General features: G+C 43.3%; 1 protein-coding gene across 1 annotated transcript in view; it reads left to right on the top strand.

Moving 5' to 3' along the window:
- Nucleotides 1–20407, top strand: part of DYSF (dysferlin) — a 1004398-nt gene that overhangs the window by 710765 nt on the left and 273226 nt on the right. The window contains exons 35-36 of the mRNA XM_078674496.1: nucleotides 16945–16974; nucleotides 18635–18661. Coding sequence (XP_078530622.1) covers nucleotides 16945–16974; nucleotides 18635–18661 — 57 coding nt within the window. The remainder of the gene's footprint in view (nucleotides 1–16944; nucleotides 16975–18634; nucleotides 18662–20407) is intronic.

Raw genomic sequence — 20407 nt, 5'->3', positions numbered from 1 at the left:
AGTACCATGGGTGACGTTAATTCGAACTTTCAACAGTACAGTAATCAATAACACATCAGAACTTAATATCAATAGGGATGTCGAAATATTCAATCAATTCTCGTCCCCGCCCGCCATGTGCTTCAAAACTGCATACGTATCTCGTGATTTCAAGGTTCTGCAACCAGTACACAACAAGGAGTTACGAGTCCCATTTATTCCGGCGCCATTTTGGGCGAGGACGGGCAGGTCCAGGATATAGTCAAAATGTCTCTCCCAACCATCGACTATGATGATGTTCATATGCTGTATTTATTAGAGTAACACTCATCTGTCCACATGAAATTAATTTGCCACAATCTAAACATGTCATTTTAATCTTTCCAAAGTTCTTCTAAATATTTGGGACCGTTTCCCTTGCCTCTGAAGCTCTCAGTGCCACTTCTTTGATGAATGTACTAGCAGGTCAGGGGTTCTCCTCCAAATCTCTCTTTTATGCAGCACTATAATTAATTGGTGCCACCTCTCCATATTACGATGCATGGTATAGTTACCACAACTATATTTTTTTTCGGTTCCTCTGGAGAGTTCATCGTGGCAGATGAAGCGTGTAACGTACCGGGCATTTACCTTTTTTTGCATGTACAGGAAAGGGAAAAAAAATCGAGCGTCCGAGTTCTAAGGTGTCCCAGGGCCATTTTAGTGGACCAGGCCCAAATCCAAAGAACAGGCCGCCATTTTGAGAGTCCTCTTGCAGCCGCCTGTCGCTGTAGCATCAAGAGCAGCCGAAACTCAGCTGAATGGCAACTGAAACGGTAAAGGGGCGCCCCACTACAGCAGACGAGCCTCCACCTAGGAAGGCCCATTCACGCCGGCTCCCCCCCCCTTCGGGCACCCCACGCCGTTATTCGGAGCAGTATTGTAGGATGGCCACACCAGTGCGGCAACTTGCTAGACATCACCTCGGTGGTAACCGAATCTCAACGCCTTGTGGTGTCTTCTATTCAGAAAACATTGTTATGCTGCCTTCGACCTATTCGCCGGAAGTGCGCACACAACTCAACTGCATAGCTTGCTAGACACCACCTCGGTGCCATCCGGATCTTGGAATGTCAGCACCTTTTGGTGTCTTCTCTTCAGAAAATATTGTTGCGCTGCCTTTGGCCCCATTCGCACATCAGTCCGCTACTGACGCCATCTCACAGGCTAATGGGGCGCCCCACGCCGACTTTCAGCATTGTAGAATGACCACACCAGTACAGCAACTTGCTAGACATCACCTCGGTGCCATCCGGATCTCGGCGCCCCACTGCAGATGAAGTGCCTCTCAACTATGAAACCACCACGGTGACATCCGGATCTTGGCGCGTTGTGCTGCCTTCGGCCTATTCGCACATCGGTCCGCTACTGACGCCATCTCACAGGCTAATGGGGCGACCCACGCCGAGTTTCAGCATTGTAGGATGACCACACCAGTACAGCAACTTGCTAGACATCACCTCGGTGCCATCCGAATCTTGGCATCTCAACGCCTAGTGGTATCTTCCATACAAAAAATATTGTTACGCTGCCTTTGGCCCCATTCGCACATCAGTCCGCAACTTAGACATCACCTCGGTGCCATCCGGATCTTGGCATCTCAGCGCCTTGTGGTGTCAGTCAGAAAATATTGTTGCGCTGCCTTTGGCCCCATTCGCACATCGGTCTGCTACTGACGCCATCTCACAGGCCAACGGGGCGCCCCACGCCGACTTTCAACATTGTAGGATGGCCACAGAAGTGCGACAACTTACTAGACACCACCTCGGTGCCATCCGGATCTTGGCCCGTTGTGCTGCCTTCGGCCTATTCGCACATCGGTCCGCTACTGACGCAAACTCACAGGCCAACGTGGCGCCCCACGCCGACTTTCAGCATTGTAGGATGGCCACACCAGTGCTGCAACTTGCTGGACACCACCTCGGTGCCATCCGGATCTTGGCGCGTTGTATTGCCTTCGGCCTATTCGCACATCGGTCCGCTACTGACGCCGCCTCACGTGCCAACGTATTTTCTCCGCATTTTATACCCTATGCCGCATAACAGGTCATGTGACTTGTTTATAAAACTTTTCATTGGTTCATTTTACTTTTGGTTTCCTAATGATGGAAGGCTTGATCATATGACCTAAAAACAACACTTTTCATTGGATGAAAACTTTTTTTTTTCCCCAAACGATGAAAGCCCCACCTTGTTTCTGGATGTTTCAGACTAAACTGGCGTCAGCATGAGAGCACCACCATCTCGTAGCTCCGTCGTGGTCATTCCGCGAGCAATCATGGCAGCCGCTCCCCACCAGAAGCCTGCAGGAGTCGGGGCCCCCAAAACTTTTGATGAATTCTCAAGGCGGAGGGGACGCTTTCGAGAATGGGGTCCAAGACCTAGCAGACAAGCGTCCGATTTCCAAGGTGTCCCAGGGCCATTTCAGTGGACCAGGCCCAAAAAGGACAGAGCCTGCCGCCATTTTGAGAGTCCTGTGACAGCCGCCTATCGCTGCACCGCAAGAGTGGGCGCAACTCAGCTGAATTGCGGCTTTTGACACAGTGGACCAAAAACGGACGGAATGGCAACTGAAACGGTAAAGGGGCGCCCCACTACAACAGATGACACTCCACCTGGAGAGGCCCGTTCATGCCGCCTCCCCCGGGGCGCTCCACGCCGTTATTCGGAGCAGCATTGTAGGATACCAAAACCAGTGCGGCAACTTACTGGACATCACCTTGGTGCCATCGTTCTGCTGCCTTGGAACTATTCGCACAACAGTTTGCTACTGATGACCCACCCCCCGCGACGCCCCACGCCGTTATTTGCTGGGTGGCAACTTACTAGACATCACTTTCGTGTCATCTAGATTTCGGCGCGTTCTGCTGCCTTGGAACTATTCGCACAACAGTTTGCTACTGATGACCCACCCCCCGCGACGCCCCACGCCGGAAATCTGGACGTTGTGCTGCGTTGGGACTATTCGCACAGCCGACCGCTACTTCGTTGTTTTTCCCTAAAAATGTTTATATGTTATTACTATTTTTGTTTTCTTGTATATATTTATAAATTATTAAAGTTTTATAATCTTACTACTTTGTCGGAGTGCTATATATTTTTAATGTGACACATAATTGTAAAAACTTTGATGTACAAAGAGTCATCCCTGGAATCTTCCGCTTCACGCTCGGTCCCCTCCCCAATCACAATACAGGATGGTTTTCAGATAATAGCAACGCTTCTGCTGTGACGGAGCTCATCGAGTGTGGGCCTTGATCTACTATAACTCCTTTGAAGAGGGGTGATTCTTTACAGCTGTGGCCATAAACTACATCTGCAGGGCTAGCTGATAGCCTAGGACCGGCCTGGACAATCGGACACAGAGGAAAAGGAGTGTCAGAGGATGCGGTAGTGAATAGGGCGAAAGGGAGATGTCGGGCGGGCACAGGGTGTGATTCTCAGGGAAGAGCAGCGCAGATGGGGGGAGGTTTATTACCCATGCATAAGACAGAGAGCGGGGGTGACCACTGCCTGGGTGAGATGCTTGCGAGGGTGGGGAGCCATGCTAAGGATCGACAGCGTGCACAGAGTGGGTCTGGTCAAGGCATCTAAAATGGCTGCCGTGCACGACAAAAGTGTGGCATTTGAAAAAAGACAAGATGGCGCAGACAATGTTTTTCAACACTTCCTGATTTCCTTCGAATCGAACGTTAACAGACGTTGGGGCATATTACCAAAGTTAAGCGATATTTATCCCTAAAGATGCATTGCAAAGATTTTTTTACCGTCAGAAATTATCGCAGATAAACCTTGCTATTATCAAGGTTTATCGCAAATACGATAAAAAACGACCGCAATGCATTAATATCGCTGAAAACTCAGCGATATTCATGCATTACCGAGCTAATGCTCTTAGCCATGTTATCCACCTCCCATTGGATAACATGGCTAAGAACTGCTCAGGGCAGCTGTTACTTTTTGGAGATATTCGCGCTTATCTCGAATATTTCCAAAAGTTGATAATAGGAGATAGCGATGTTAGCGACTGTTTCCAGTCGCTAACATCTTGGCATGCCCACTTTGCATGTCATTAGTGATAAATATCACTCACATGCAAAGTGGGGCCCAAGATGGTCGCTATCTCCTACTAGCCGTCGCTAACTGGTGTTAGCAACAGCTAGGTAATACAGATATAATTTTATCTCCGCGAAGCGGAGCGCTGTTACAGATATATATCTTGTTTTTGAACGTTAATTTCTCAAAATGCACTGAAGCACATATATTGAGACCTAGCAAAGGCACATCGGGCTACCAGTCCCTAATATTTTACCAAGTTTCGTGCAAATCCATTCAGCCGTTCGATTATTATTATTATTTTTTTTTTTTTGCCCCGCGGGGCCCTTTTAAAACCTCCACATCAAACCTAGGGGGTCAGCGAGGATCTACTATGCCCCCTTATGGTCATTTGCCCCTTCGCTTTGGCCTCCTCTTGTCTCTCGATCCTACCGAGAGACAAGATGGCGGCCGCTACGTACTGTTTGGAATGTTTACAGACACCGGAGAGCCAATCAGCTTCGCTTCGCAAAGCTCCGTAACGCGAAAAGTACGCGAAGCGGTGCGCTGTTACAGATATATATCTTTTTTTGAACGTTAATTTCTCCAAATCCACTGAAGCACATATATTGAGACCTAGCAAAGGCACATCGGGCTACCAGTCCCTACAATGTTGCCAAGTTTCGTGCAAATCCATTCAGCCGTTCGATTATTATTATTATTATTTTTTTTTGCCCCGCGGGGCCCTTTTAAAACCTCCACATCAAACCTAGGGGGTCAGCGAGGATCTACTATTCCCCCTTATGGTCATTTGCCCCTTCGCTTTGGCCTCCTCTTGTCTCTCGATCCTACCGAGAGACAAGATGGCGGCCGCTACGGACTGTTTGGAATGTTGACAGACGCCGGAGAACCAATCAGCTTCGCTTCACAAAGCTCCGTTGCGCGAAAAGTACGCGTCCTGGAGCGCTGCCCGGTCCGCTGTTACAGATATATATCTTTTTTTAAACGTTAATTTCTCAAAATCCACTGTAGCACATATATTGAGACCTACAAAAGGCACATCGGGCTACCAGTCCCTACAATTTTGCCAAGTTTCGTGCAAATCCATTCAGCCGTTCGGGCTAAAAGTGAGGCCAACCGCCCTATGGAAAACTCAATGTTAAAAACACGTTTTGGGACCCCCCTTTTTTCTCGACCCCCCCTGGACGAACCCCCCCCCAATTTTCAGGGGCTGCTCAGAAACAAAATGTGCCATTTTCCTGTAAATTTCAGCCAATTCCGTCCACAAACGCCAAAGTTATTAGACATAGAATTTTCAAAAAACCCATAGAGAAAAAATCCTAACTATATATACCTACTGGCGACCGCCAGTAGGTAATATATATTGTATTGGACACACTTACAGCTTCCCCCCGCGTTTTCACGCTCCCATCAAGGTGAACTCTGGGACCTGTAGTGAACTACAACAACTACAGAGGGCGTGTCAGTATGTTAACGTGGGGGTGACCAGCTCAACCAATGGGAGCACATCACTGTATGTAAAGGTGTGGGTGGAGCAGAGCTGGGATACTAATGGCATCTGAGCAAGGCAACACCATACGCCAAAATGCATCATGCCTGTGGTTCCATTAAAGGCTTCTGAGAAATTCCCCGATGTGGCCTCCTACTTCTTCTCAAAACGTAGTGGTTTTCTACAGACATTTACACGCTTCCCAGTTGCGTATTTTAGAGGCCCCGTTCCATTTAAGAGGCCGGAGCATGGCTGGGACAGCTGCTGCAGCTAATCTTGTTTGCACCAAGTTATTGGTAGCTCCGGCCCGCCTCGAAGTGTGGATCAAGGACTGGGCTGCTGCCAGGAGCAGCTCATCACTGTACGAGGGATTGAGAATCATTGCATCTCAGCGCACAGCCAGCCTGACATCTACATGAGGGGCTGGGACATCTAACGGGGACTCGAGGAAGTCTGGGGACCGCAATTCATTCCACGGACATTTCACCTCGATTTATCACACCCTCCCTGGTTTCCAAATGGCAAATTGAATTGGACACACTTACAGCTTCCTCCCGCGTTCTCACCCTCCCATCAAGGTAAACTCTGGGATCTGTAGTGAACTACAACAACTACAGAGGGCGTGTCAGTATGTTAACGTGGTGGTGACCAGCTCAATCAATGGGAGCACATCACTGTATGTAAAGGTGCAGATGGAGCAGAGTTGGGATACTAATGGCATCTGAGGAAGGCAACACCATACGCCGAAATGCATCATGCCTGTGGTTCCATTAAAGGCTTCTGAGAAATTCCCTGATGTGGCCTCCTACTTCTTCTCAAAACTGAGTGGTTTTCTGCAGATAAATATATATATGTATATGCGAAGTAACAGGGGGTTGGAGCCCACTCAGGGTGATATGCCATACTTGCCGCATTAGGACTACATATACCAGCATGCGGCTGGTTACCTTGAACAGTGCCACGCCCACGAGGGCGGTCTTTTCTGTAATAAAAGACAGGAAACAAAAATGCGGTGAGTCTCTTTTGTTCCTCCCCCCTGTGCAGAGTCCATGATTAAGGGGCGGTATGCCTTGAAACGCGTCGGACATGGCTTTTAAGTGAAGTCTGCAAGCTGCACAAGGCACGAAAGCCGGATGGTTGGCAGCACGTCGAGTGACCTCTTAGAGCTCAAGGGCTTTGTTTGCTTAAAATATATATATATATATATATATATATATATATAATATATATATATATATATATCCAGAAATAGCAGGTACTCAAAGTGAAGGAGACCACACAAGGAAAGGTGAGTTCAGGATTTAATCGTCATCTGCCAGCACATGATGAAACAGCAGCACTTTTCAAAACCAAAGTGAAACGCCGGACGCGTTTCGGGAATCCTCCTTCCCTCTTCAGCGGCGTATGTTTGAAAGTTGCAGCAAGCACTGCATCACGCACCTGGAAATGATACCTGCCCATGGGAGTGGCCAAAACCAATGTCTTCTGGGTCTCGTAGTGCGTGAAAGTGTTCCCCTGTGGGTGCGCTTGCTGTAAAAATTACCATATTTAAATCCCAAGTGAGTGGATGGAAAGGCAATCTGCCATTGTGTGCCCCGCTGTGTCTATGATGATCTTTGGTGAGTAGGCGTCGTCCTGCATGCTAAGCCTACTCACTTCCTCGTTCCTGTTGCTCCAAACACCGTCGGCATCCAGACAGGACCTGCTGATCTGCCGGGGGCCCCTCCTCGCGACCGAAGCCAGCCGCTGTAAATCCAGAAATAGCAGGTACTCAAAGTGAGGGAGACCACACAAGGAAAGGTGAGTTCAGGATGTAATCGTCATCTGCCAGCATATGATGAAACAGCAGCACTTTTCAAAACCAAAGTGAAACGCCGCGGCTGGCTTTGGTCGCGAGGAGAGGCCCCCGGCAGATCAGCAGGTCCTGTCTGGATGCCGACGGTGTTTGGAGCAACAGGAACGAGGAAGTGAGTAGGCTTAGCATGCAGTACGACGCCTACTCACCAGAGATCGTCATACACAAAGCGTTATATTTATATTACCTACTGGCGATAGCCATTAGGTATATATAGTTAGGATTGTTTTCCATAGGGAAATCGCAACATTCTATTGGGAATAACTTTGGCGCCGGTTGAGGAATCTTCCTGAAATTTTCCTTAACTTTGCCTCGCGGTGCTCCGGTCCTTCCCTGAAAGTTTGGGGGGGATTCGTCAAGCGGGGGCCGAGATAAAAGGGGGGTCCCAAAACGTGTTTTCCTCATGTTAATTTCCATAGGGCGGTTGGACTCACTTTTAGCCCGAACGGCTGAATGGTTTTCCACCAAACTTGGTAAAACTGTAGGGACTGGTAGCCCGATGTGCCTTTGCTATGTCTCAAGATATGTGCTCCAGTGGTTTTTACGAAAACTAACTTTGAAAAAATATATATTGGGCTACATTGGGCTATATATATGTTAGAGCCCAAATGTAGCCCAATGTAGAGACAAAAAAAAACAAATGTAGCCCAAATATCAGCCAGATGTAGCCAGATGTAGCCCAACTATAGCCAATGACAGAATGTCCCAGAGTGTTCTAAAGAACAACTAGAGCTCTAACAGTAAAATGAGGGGGTTCATTTTGCCATAGAAATTATGATTAGTGCTGAAGAAAGAAAAATTAGGGCACATTTTGAGTGACTTCTCAAATTCTCTTATATTTCATTAAAAAAATTCTGATATGCAGTCTCCCAAGATGGCCACCAGAGACAAAAGAGCCTGTGCTTAAAAACTCTGTTAGCAAAGCAGGCATTTGAGATTTAAAAATCGTTTTAATATATAAAAACGTTATCCGCTAATAGAATTAGCATTTCAAAAACCTTGCGAATTCAATGAAAAAACCATAGGTTTCAGGCCTTATATAGTTAGGAATTAGCATTTAAAAAACCTTGCGAATTCACTGAAAAAACGATAGGTTTCAGGCCTTATATAGTTAGGAATTAGCATTTAAAAAACCTTTGAAATTCACTGAAAAAACCATAGGTTTCAGGCCTTGTATAGTTAGGAATTAGCATTTAAAAAAACCTTGCGAATTCACTGAAAAAAACATAGGTTTCAGGCCTTATATAGTTAGGAATTAGCATTTAAAAAACCTTTGAAATTCACTGAAAAAACCATAGGTTTCAGGCCTTATATAGTTAGGAATTAGCATTTAAAAAAACTTGCAAATTCACTGAAAAAACCATAGGTTTCAGGCCTTATATAGTTAGGAATTAGCATTTAAAAAACCTTTGAAAAACCACTGAAAAAAACATAGGTTTCAGGAGTTATATAGTTAGAAATTAGCTTTTAAAAAACCTTTGAAATTCACTCAAAAAACTATAAGTTTTAGTGGTGTTATAGTTAGCTGGACATTTTACTCATACAAAACCATTGAAATTGCTCCTATATAGTTAGTTGTACTAACTTATTTCGCGCACCCGCAATCCACTGCTGATGATGTCACATATTAGATCATTCATGACATGGTCAGTGACATCACTGATGACATCTCAAATGACATCACTGATGACATCACCACCTTTATTCAGGACAAACTGTTGCTTAGGTCATGGACAGCCTTCTAGCCAAAAGTTATGACTTCTTTCCATGTTGAACAGCAAAACACACAAGATGATGGACGGAATGTTGCACAATGGCAAAATATTCCACCCCAGTCACAGATCTGGGTTTAATCCATCGTTATTTTGCTCACCAAGCCACCCCAGTTCAGACATGGCCATTTGCAAATCAGTCTTGACTCTGCGCCTCCTGGGAACAGTCCAGACCGAACTGCCAAGCCATGTCTTCCCTGGACCGGAATCAAGCATCCGAGGACCGGTTTCTGGCTATCAGCCTTCATCAGCCAGGATAGGTTGACTCCAGTGGCGTAGTGAGCACGGGACCCACGTCTGGGCATAACCTTCCCACATAGGGTGAACAGCAAAACACACAAGATGATGGACGGAATGTTGCACAATGGCCAAACATTCACCCCCAGTCACAGATCTAAGTTTATTCCATCGCTATTTTGCTCACCAAGCCACCCCAGTTCAGACATGGCCATATACAAATCAGTCTTGCCCCTGTGCCTCATGGGAACAGTCCAGACCGAACTGCCAAGCCATGTCTTCCCTTGACCAGAATCAAGCATCCTAGGACCGGTTTCTGGCTATCAGCCGTCTTCAGCCAGGATAGCTTGACTCCAGGGGCGTTGAGAGCACAGGATTCACGTCTTAGCATACCCGTTCCACTCGGGGTGACAAATGCAAAAACAACAATTGATGGACAGAATGCAGAACAATGTCATACATTCACCACAGTACAGAGATCTGGGCCTAAATCCATCGTTTTTTTGTTCCCCACACCACCCCAGTTCAGACATGGCCATATGCAAATCAGCCTTGACCCTGTGCCTCATGGGAACAGTCCAGCCCAAAAAACGATGGATTTAGGCCCAGATCGCTGTACTGGGGTGAATGCATGACATTGTTCTGCATTCTGTCCATCAATTGTTGTTTTTGCTTCTTTCCATGTTGGGCAATCCTTCACTCTCCCAATGTTCTTTGCTCTACCTCAGCCCTCAAGAGAGGATGAGAGGCTTTATTGGGTGGACCCCAACAGAGCTTTGAGCTTTGACATCACTCACACCAAGGACCATCAGGTGGACGATCCGCATTTTATGAGATTCAACAGGGTGAAGAAAGGGAAGGCAGTGCAGGAGAGGGCTCTGTTGAGGTGGACATTTGTCTGCATTAAGATCTGCTGTTCACTGGCCAAAAAGCAGCCTCCAAAGATCTCGGAGCCCATTTCACCAGGGCTAAGGCTGCTGCCACTGTATGGGCACATGGGTTCCTGTCCACGACATCTGCCGGACTGCGACATGGGCAACAGTGCACATGTTCTCGAAGCACTAATGCCTTGACAAACAGAGCCACTCGGAGGGACATTTAGCTTGTTTGGTCCTACAAGACTTTAAGGTGTAAACCCACTCCAGAGACCTTCCATCTTTGTAAGGTACTGCTTCTGTATCTATTCTAAAGGTGAGGAAACTGCAGTTAGAAGCGTGCATCAGACGAACAAGTAACTTAACCTTGGTGGATACGCTATCTAACCCCAGATTTCTCATGGGCCTCCCATGTCCCTGTTCTGTGGAGTGCCTCTTTTCACCATCTAAAAAGATCCTCTGTACGCTGGTTCCAACAATTATTTTATGCTCCATGTCTGAGGGTGCAGAAAGAGTCATGCAAGAAACTGATGTCAGAGTGAAGGGAGGTGCTTATATGCAACTCTCCTTTGTCACTTTTGGAGAGGTACAAAACTAGGGTGGAGCCACACGGTGCCACCTAGCGACACAAGTGCGCATTATTAAGAAAGGTGCCTGGATCCAATCTGGTGCCTGGGGAATATTCTAAAGGTGAGGAGTCTGTGGTTAGATAGAGTATACACCCGAAAACGTTTTGCCAAAGGCAAGTAGCCTATTCATTTGGTGGAGAGGAAATTTGATTAATTAAAATAGGCCTCAAATAGAGACCTTGAGAGTGCTGATGGAATAGGAATGTTTGCAGATGTTTAGCTAGTGGAAGACAACAGCGATGGAACCTTTTGGATAGGTAACGAGAATACAAGAGTGAGTGAATAGGGACATTTTCAGAAGGACACAAAGCAGAGATAGTGAGAGTTTGCTCCTTGACATATTTAAAAAGGCAAAAAAGGAAAGAGTTGGAGAGTTATATATCTGATTTTAAACTTCAGATATATTTGAGAAGGTATGTAAACCATGACCGTGGTGTGACTCACAGGTGGAGGAGTGGTGTGGCTCACTGGTTAGAGACGGCAGACCCGGGAGCAGAGGACGGCTCAGGACCAGGGTTCAATTCCTGACGCGGCAGGGTCTTGGACCAGGGTCAGCGGACTCGATAATTCTTGCCTCGGTGCCTACTCTAACTAGGGATCACACTCGGCAACTCTGGGCATTAGCTTGCCTCATCTCCACAACGGCCCCCCACATACGCCGGGGATGCCTGGTTTCACCTTGGAGATACCCAGTAGGGACCATCTCACAGGGAAAGCCAGGACGGGCTCCCCAGCGGTCTATAGCGCAGAGATACTCCTTCGGAAGTTGATTCTAGCGCGTTAGAAACCCACAATTAATTAATGTAGGTGAGAAATTAGGTTGTACGAGGAGAAATTTTAGAAATGGGTGATATACCATTTCTAGAAAAGCATATGGTGCTGATTAGGAATTCGTCCTTGGGTAATAAGAGGTGCCATTGGCTAGATCTATGACATAGTCGTTTATTTCACATTGTTTTCCAGCCAGGAGTAGGAGGACAGACGTGCATGCAAATAACAGCTTCCATGAGGAGTTCTCTTTGGCTTTCTGCACTTCCCATCAGACCGAGTGTGGGTCCAAGGTGTACTTCACACCCACTCTCAGTTAATCGTGGTCCAGGAAGAGCCTTTTACTGCTCCCACGACGAGGTTTAATCATTTTAAATTCAATGCCTGACACTGCTGTGCCAATAGATACAAAAAAAAATACTGTCTAGAGATAACTTGGTGTTTCATGAGACAGAACTACTCCACTACATGTGCACATGTAATAAGAGAGAAAGGAGCAAGAGCTCTGCTGTAGGTTAGCAGATCCCATTCCTTCAGACTGAAACAGGGTGCCCAGTGCACAGCGCTTTGTGCCAGTTGGCGAAACCACTTATTGCTGTTGGCCGGCTTGACTAGCTGAACGGTTGCTTGGCAAATAGGTCTCAAGGAGCAAAGAAAACTGAAAATGTTCAAGGGGTGAGAAGTGAGTGTTAACAATGGGGGAACAAAGGAGGTGGGAGTAAAAAATGCAAAGAATTTCACGAAAAGCAAATGATTCTACAATACAGAAGTCTTCAACCTTCTTTGGCTATGTTGTTACAACTGTGTATGTATCCCAGGCTGCTGTAAAGTCACCCCAAAGTGCCTCTGGGTTCTGCAAAACATACAGATGTATTTTTGTTTGGACATGTGGACAGATGAATGTGGTAGACGAGCATATTCAAAGTATACAATTTTATAGGAATGGCTGGCAAAATTGCTAAGTTTTTAATTACTTGTAAATTGAAAAATTGGGTGTGTTGTTTACCAGTATAAAGGACAATAATGACCATATCACAAGCACATCTAAGAAGTCTAATTCTGCTGCAAAATGATGTGTCTAGGTTTGGTTGACAAACAGATGGAAGTGTGTGAATTTTAAACATTTTAATGAGTGAGAAAAAGATCACCTAGATGTTTCAGAGATGAAGATGCAGGGCCTGAAAATGTGTTTCGTTGGCAGACGTTCAAGTCACCAACGTGTTATGTTACGTGTATTTGTAAAGCGCACTATCACCACTAGGGTGATCCTGGTGTTGGCTGAGAATTGTATGTCAGAATATCAATAAAAAAAATGTGATTGTCCATAGCAAAAATATTGTCTAAAATAAATATTGTGTTCTAAATATTGTTTGCAAAAATATCCCCCCATTGGGTGTAGATTTTCAATCATTAACTGAGGCAATATTTTGGTAAATGATGTTTATGACACATTATTTTTGTCAGACGATGTTTAATCTACAATATTCTGGTATTCCCGATCTGAGCTCTGCCACATTGGTCAAGGAAGGTCTGCCAACACGTTTAGATTACTGCCATGACCGTGGGATTCCGCTCCCAGCAGCTTCTTCACCAGGGCCAAAGCTTCCTCAGGGGTTACCTGCTATACGAATTTCACCATGCCCATGAAGCATGATGGAACTGTTATCACCATGTGTGGCTACTGGAAATGTATCTATATTGCACGTGTCTTTGACATACTGGGATTATACGTTCAGTGAACGCTGCTCTTTTTTGGAGTGGGTGTGGCGGAAAAAGGTGGTTGGCGAGCCAGACTAAATTATCAGTCCTCATTCGTTTTCAGTGACGTCCATACCACCCAAATATTGCTCCCAATGGTGGACCTGATGAAGGCTTCGCCATCTGGTTGGTCACGTTCCATTGACTTCTTAATAAGAGGGGGCAAATTCTCCTGTTTTCTTTAGAGGAGCAGTGTTGGGATGAAAGTCTTGGAAAGGCTCTGCTCATCCTTCCCTGTTATTTTGTTCTGGCCTGCCTCTCTTTTTGATTCGTGAACTCAACAATCTGCTAGTCCTCCAGTGTTCCCCATTTTTACCATGCCGTTTCTCAGCATATCTATGCTATGTTGACAGACCTCGTCCGAAAGTCAAATGCCAGCGAGGTGTACCCCCCCTCTGAGTGAGGGTGCCCCCTTTCAGGCTTAAAGGTGACTGGTAGTGACAGTAGTGGAATTGTTATTGGATATACCAATGTCATTTCAGGCGGTCTAAACTAGTGCTGGATTGGATATATCCAATTTTTTAAAAATATGACAGGAAGGATAGTTCTAAAAATAAACAAAATGAAAAGCATCACTAATGAGTTATTCGTGCTTCACTGGTGATCGGGACCCAAATTAATCTCCTTTATAATGCCTTGATAGTGTTCGAATAGCTTAAACAGTCCTTGCACATGTTAAAACATTCTCACAGCAACCACCTCCCCAGATAATCTATTAGTCCAATGCTTTTGAGGGTTCCAAGAAGCTAGTGTCTATAATCCCAAAAGCGATTATAGATTTTTCCTTCTAAATCCTCAGATTAGGACCTTGTTACTGAAAAATACCAAACAACTGGCAACTTTGCTAGGGTTTTGGAAAGAGGTAAATGCATGCTTATTCAATATTTAGCTTGCTCCGTATGACTATTTGATGATGAGCACAGCATCGGATATAATATATTACTATGTAATATTCTAGCGACGAGATACATTTAGTTTGTGAAGTCTGCTTAATTATGACAATAATAATTTGACCTAAAATCATCAACCCCATGGTGTGACTGCTACTGTTTCCACTTGAAAAGAACTGTCAAGTCACCCACAATTGCTGCATGTTGCTCAATCACTTTAGCCCTGTAATCAAGTGAATGGTGGTGTCCATGTGGATCCAGTGTACATAACTGTACCAGATAGTGGTTGTCCTGAATCCTGCCTTTTAACTTACTGAGTGCAGGGACATTATCATAATTTTCTCTGTGTTTAGTGTAGTTCTCCCTTCCGCTGCAGTGAAACACACCCCTCTTCTTTTTTCCATGTTGCTATCTGTTGTCTACAGTTCCACATCTGAACCTTTGCCACTCCAAACTGGTTTGACATAGGAGTTTTTGCTCCCATGAGATCAATAGATAACAAAAGGAAGGCTTGGAGGAGAAGCTTCATGTCAGCATTGAGCAGATGCACCTCCAAAAGTTGATCTTCTGCCAAAAGGAACATCTGTGAATACCTCAGATTGCCAGGGTTGGATATTTCACCATCTGGTGGAGAGTGTGATATGATAATGCAAATTTTGTAGCAGGAGTGATACGTCTTCTAGGCCCTGTATGGCAAAACCTGTTTTTGTAGTGCTCCCTGATGGACCATTGAGGAAACCTGATAGTGCACCCACCAGGAGAGAGATATGTGCTAGTTTTAATGGACTATTATACTAAATGTCTGGCGGTGACGGTTGTTGAAAGCTGGACATCAGATGTTGTGATCAGTGTTTTGGAATGTTTACTTTACGAATTCCACGAATTGTGATATGTCACCCTGAGACCAACAGGCAGGTAGAGTGCTTTAATCATATCATTAAGGAATCTGTACATTTGGCAGTTAGTGGGTTGAGCGATAGGTGAAAAACTTTGCACGCTGCTTCTTTCTTCTACAGAATTACTCCCAATGCAGTGACTGGTTATTCTACATTTGACCTTTTTAGGGTACGGAAGCCTAAGTCAAATTTGCCCCTTCTGATTCTTTAAGTCGAAGTTACACAGAGGTGCCACATCATACGCTCACCTTCAGGATCTTAAGTGGGTCTGTAGGCTCTGCGGCATGTGAAGCCCTTAATTACACCACATAGGGCTGGCCAGGCCCATCAGCAGGGGCTGTATTGTCAGAAGAACAAATCTGACAGAGGACTCTTAAGCAGTGTTCAAGGACTCAGCGCTCCAAACCAAAATAGTGGCCTCATATGATGTGAACGAGTAACTGCTTCATCCCACTGATATCGGTGTCGATGCAGGGATGCCTCTGTCACCGGTAAACAATTGTCATTTCTCATATCATTGATTTACATCAGTCTTTTCTTTTTGAAGTGAGCCAGTGGGACAATTCATCAAGTATATGAGAGACTTTCTATTGTTTAATATTCATATGTACACATGCAAGATCACTGTAAAATGCTGCGTGATATTTTGTTGGTGTAAAGAGTGTGCAGAACAGCACAGAAAGGTACCAGCTACAAAAAGTAGAAAGGAGAGGCAAATCTCTTTTAATTGATGACAAAGGGCCTGATTTAGAGCTTAAAATACAAATCCAGTAGGATATAATGGGATTTATATTTCGGCAGAAAGGATATCCGTCACTGTTGTGACAAAGTAACCCGTCCGCCAAGATCTAAATCAGGCCCAAAGTGTTTTTAAAAGATTGTGACTTCCTGATTTCTTTCATATAATTTATATGTCTTGTATCTAATGCTTTGAGTAGACACTCATAGGGTTAGCAAAACAGGTGTAAGTCTGCAAGGTAATGGGCCAGAGCAATAGAAGTCGTACTGCATAAGTACTATGTTATGTAATCTTACACGCCTTTGTGAATGGGCTCTGAAACATTTCAATTCCTGTTACTAAAAGTGCAATGAGTTCATGAACCTATCTATATGTCCTAATTATATATGAATAGTTCCTCAATAGGCTCATTTTATTCTCATTTGAGATGTCGTGGAGCCAATTTACAAAGGACTGTAGCAGTATATAAAAGAGTACTACAGGAGAACTACTTTACACACTGCAAAATGGCTTAGGGAATAGGCCCCTTAGTGAATACCATACACCTCTGAGTATACATTAATACATGCACAATTTACACATATGTAAGCTGGAAATATTTCTGAATGAACCAAGTATTTATACCTTATAAATATGGGGAGGTATACATTATTATTTATTATTATATAATTATTATTATTCCAAACATATTACATAATTTTTTTGCACTTTGTTTACACCATGCAGGTACAGTGCTGATTGAGCAAACAGAGTTGATTCAATTGGGTACTGTGTTTTCATTTGCAAATGAATGTTCATTCTTAGTAGATGCCCAGATATTGATTGGTGAGAATCAAGTCAGACAATATAGCTAATTTGTCAGCCTTCACTTGGTCGAAATTTGTGATTTCTTTTTTGTTTCACATAGAAGCGTTATGTGTAAATATAAGTAACAACATTTGTGTATTTATTCTTTTCCATAGCCGGCTGTCCACCATATCCCAGGGCTAGAGGTACAGTTAAATTAATGCATTTTAACATACTTTTTGTGATATCATCAGTGAAGCATGCACTGTGTATTTGCATCTATGTGTAACATTACATATGACATGCAGCCTACATAAAATAAAATGTAATTTTTGTTTTTGCCACTAAGTACGCCATAACAGATTTTCCCACTAGCTTCCCTGTATTTTGGAGGCCTGAGTTGTATGTGACATTGCACATATGACTCAATACCAAAATTCCAGACTTTAAGCCACTGAAAATGTTCAAACTTGAGGCCACTGAAATTCCCACAAAAATACAATTCACTTTCTTAAAACTGCATTTTGTAGTGAGATAATTGTCAATTACCTTGTAAGTGTTGTTTGGTGTATTCTGATTACATTAATTATTCTTTCAGTTTGAATACTTTGTGAGATCTCAAATCATTATTAGTACACCTCATCTGACCACCTTTTACCATAGACTTGTCCAGTATCTCTACAAGCTTTGGTTCTCGTGCTTGCATTTATAAAGAGAAAAATAAACCAATACCAATTACCAATATAAAAGGACTCGATTAGCTACTTTCACAGCACTGCCTGTCACTGGGCAACACCTCCAGTACTGGTTTCGTAATATATAACCCTAGGATATTTCTGCCCCTGTCAGAGAATGGATCTTACAACTGCTACTACCTAAGCTGTTACGGATCTTTCACCACAGAATTGAACACCTCCAGCAAGTTACCATTGATATTTGCTTTTCCTTTACTTCTAAATGTATTTATGGACTACATTAAATATGTTTACCAGATTGCAAGCACATTCTATGGAGAAATAAAAAAGAAATGCATTTGTTGCAAATTAAATCTTGAGATTGTAAAAGTAACTGGAGATCCCGGTGACTCCAGGAAAAACACTCCAGTACAGGCCATTGTGAAATCTGTATAGATTAAAAAAAAGGACATTTAAAAAAAAGTCCAATTTGGATTGAAATATTGATAGCTGATTGATACACCTCCAGTTATCGATTGGTAATGCAGGACTTGACTTATTGTTTTGGCTGAATCCTGAAACATTGCAAATACAGAAACCACATGCTCCATTTTGATCAAAGTTATAAGTCAGACTAACTGCAGTACTGATTGCCCCATGAAGTAAAATAACAGCTAGTGATTCCTATAAATCAGACAGATCATATTGTCCAAAACTTCATAGGGTACATTGTTCAGCATCCACTTCAAATATTACAAATCATGCAACAGTTACTTTAGTGATAATTTAAGCATGCACCTGTTATGCTAGTGATAATGTACTTCTGCACCAATTATTTTAGTGATAATTTAAGCATAGAAGTTAAAATGCTTTCAAATATGGATAAGAAGAGTCTTAAAGTTGCTTGTATTGATTATTGCATTTTGTTTCTAATGGTAAGCAGACCTTCTTTTGCTGTAGTAGGGTAAAGTGAGATTCTGTACTGTATTCAATACATCACATTTTAATTTATATTTATAATATTTACTTAAAGTAAAAATCACAGGTTACAAGGTGTGTTTGTTGGATAAAGTGCTACACTCTAATAATTTATTTAGACTATGTAATGATGTTTGAAAGAGCACAGTGACCATATATAACATTTCTTTTTACTTTTTTCTATCCTTGATTGAATATTGTTATTTGGAAAAAGAGTGAACTTACCGAGACCCTGGATCAGGTATGAACAATTTACTTATCTATTTATGATTTTACAAGAGTATCAAAAGTAACATTCTGCTTTAACATGTTTTATTAGTATTTAATTACCATGGCATGTATTTCCTGATGTCCAAGACATCTCAAAGCATTCTTCAACAGGATCCGCTAAAATGTATTTCAGATGAATGAAAGAAGTAGAAGATTATCTGGCTATTTTCAATTCAATCTCTCTTATAAACCACGCTTTAAAGGATGCACACGTAGTCACCAATGTTGACAATGTTGTTTGCAGGCTGAGCATCTAGACACACAAGAATATAATTACTCTATTACCTAAATACTATACCTGTCTTAAGAAGGCAAAATGTATGAAACAAAATTATTAAATGTTGAGTTGGGTACAAGGGAAATTACAAAATGTCTGAAAAATAGTAACATACTAAGGTAGCATTTTTTTAAAAAAAAGAATACATAACCAACCCATTAAGTTATTCTGCCTAAAACAGTAGAATGGATAGCTCCCTGTGTTGGCTGCAATCCACTGAACTTAGATCATTGTTGGGTAGATTCACCATTAATGGCACAAAAACTTATTGACTTGCAGCATTATGTTGAGGTATTTGCTGGTACTTGCTCTTGTACTTTTTCCAGAGAGAATCTACATAGTGTACAGGTCTCTTTTCAAGACTTTTCAGATGCAATCATTACACTCTTGCGGGCTTGCCACTCTGGAAAGGTAAGCAATTCTCAGCATTGTTAAGCAGTGGTGCAGCCAGGGGGTTCTACTTGGAAGGAAGGTACAAACATTCCTAATTTCTGAATTTTTGAAAGCAAGTAAAAAAGTAAAACTATAGACTGGAGAGGATGCGGTGTGACCCTTGACCGTTCATTAGGGGCAGTCAGAAGGTCTTACTCATTGCATTAGAGCTTCTGTAGGATGCCTCAAAGTCTCTGGTTTGCTTTGATTGGGTGTTCTGCTCATTTGTGAACTCCAGAAAACTTAGTCCCTTGAACCAGGGTTAAGATACATATAGCTTATTGTGAAGTGGAGGTCTGTGCATTCCTGACTCCAATAAGTGCTATTTCCTTGTCCCTTTAATAACAATATATGGGACTTTGCCAAGAAGAACGGTAGGGATCTTCCCTAAAATCTATCTTCCGGTTTCTTTTTGCCAAGATGTTGCATATGATGCTAAAGTAAACACTAAAAGGTGCAAAGTCAAAAGATGTCTCGAACTACAGTAGACCAGCAGGGGAAGATTAAAAGTCAGAAACTTTATAGCTCAGAAATATGGCAACTGCAAATTAGGGATTACAAAACCATCAAATGGGAATTACACACAGCAGACCTCTTTGTTGACCAACAGCAATGCACACCACAGCCACAACCAGCAGTTCCACAAAAGGAGGGACTCAGCAAAGTTCATGTCTTTTGACGAATCAGTAAAGAAGATCAAATTCTACTGTAGTCAAAGGTGTGCAAAGAATCTTCAATGTTTCACACTCTGGTCTGCAAACGTAAGCATGCCCAAAGTGGATAAAAACCTGCAACCTGAAATCCTAAGTGCCACACTCCGTATGAGAAGGTCTCTATTCATATTTTGGCCAAATAAACCCTTTACGGAATTTTACAAAAATGGCCATCAGCTCGTTGGCAGCTGTGCTTCACCCGTTTTATCCAGCAGACAGAATTTCAGGACCATTTTTTCATTTGACATGACATTTCTTATGTCCCCAATAATTAGGATTTATTTTTCAAAAGGTG

Source organism: Lissotriton helveticus, chromosome 2_1, assembly GCF_964261635.1.
Source record: "Lissotriton helveticus chromosome 2_1, aLisHel1.1, whole genome shotgun sequence".
In the NCBI taxonomy this organism is placed as follows: Eukaryota; Metazoa; Chordata; class Amphibia; order Caudata; family Salamandridae; genus Lissotriton; species Lissotriton helveticus.
The sequence above is the reverse complement of the archived record's forward strand: the minus strand, read 5'-3'. Positions and strand labels throughout refer to the sequence as shown.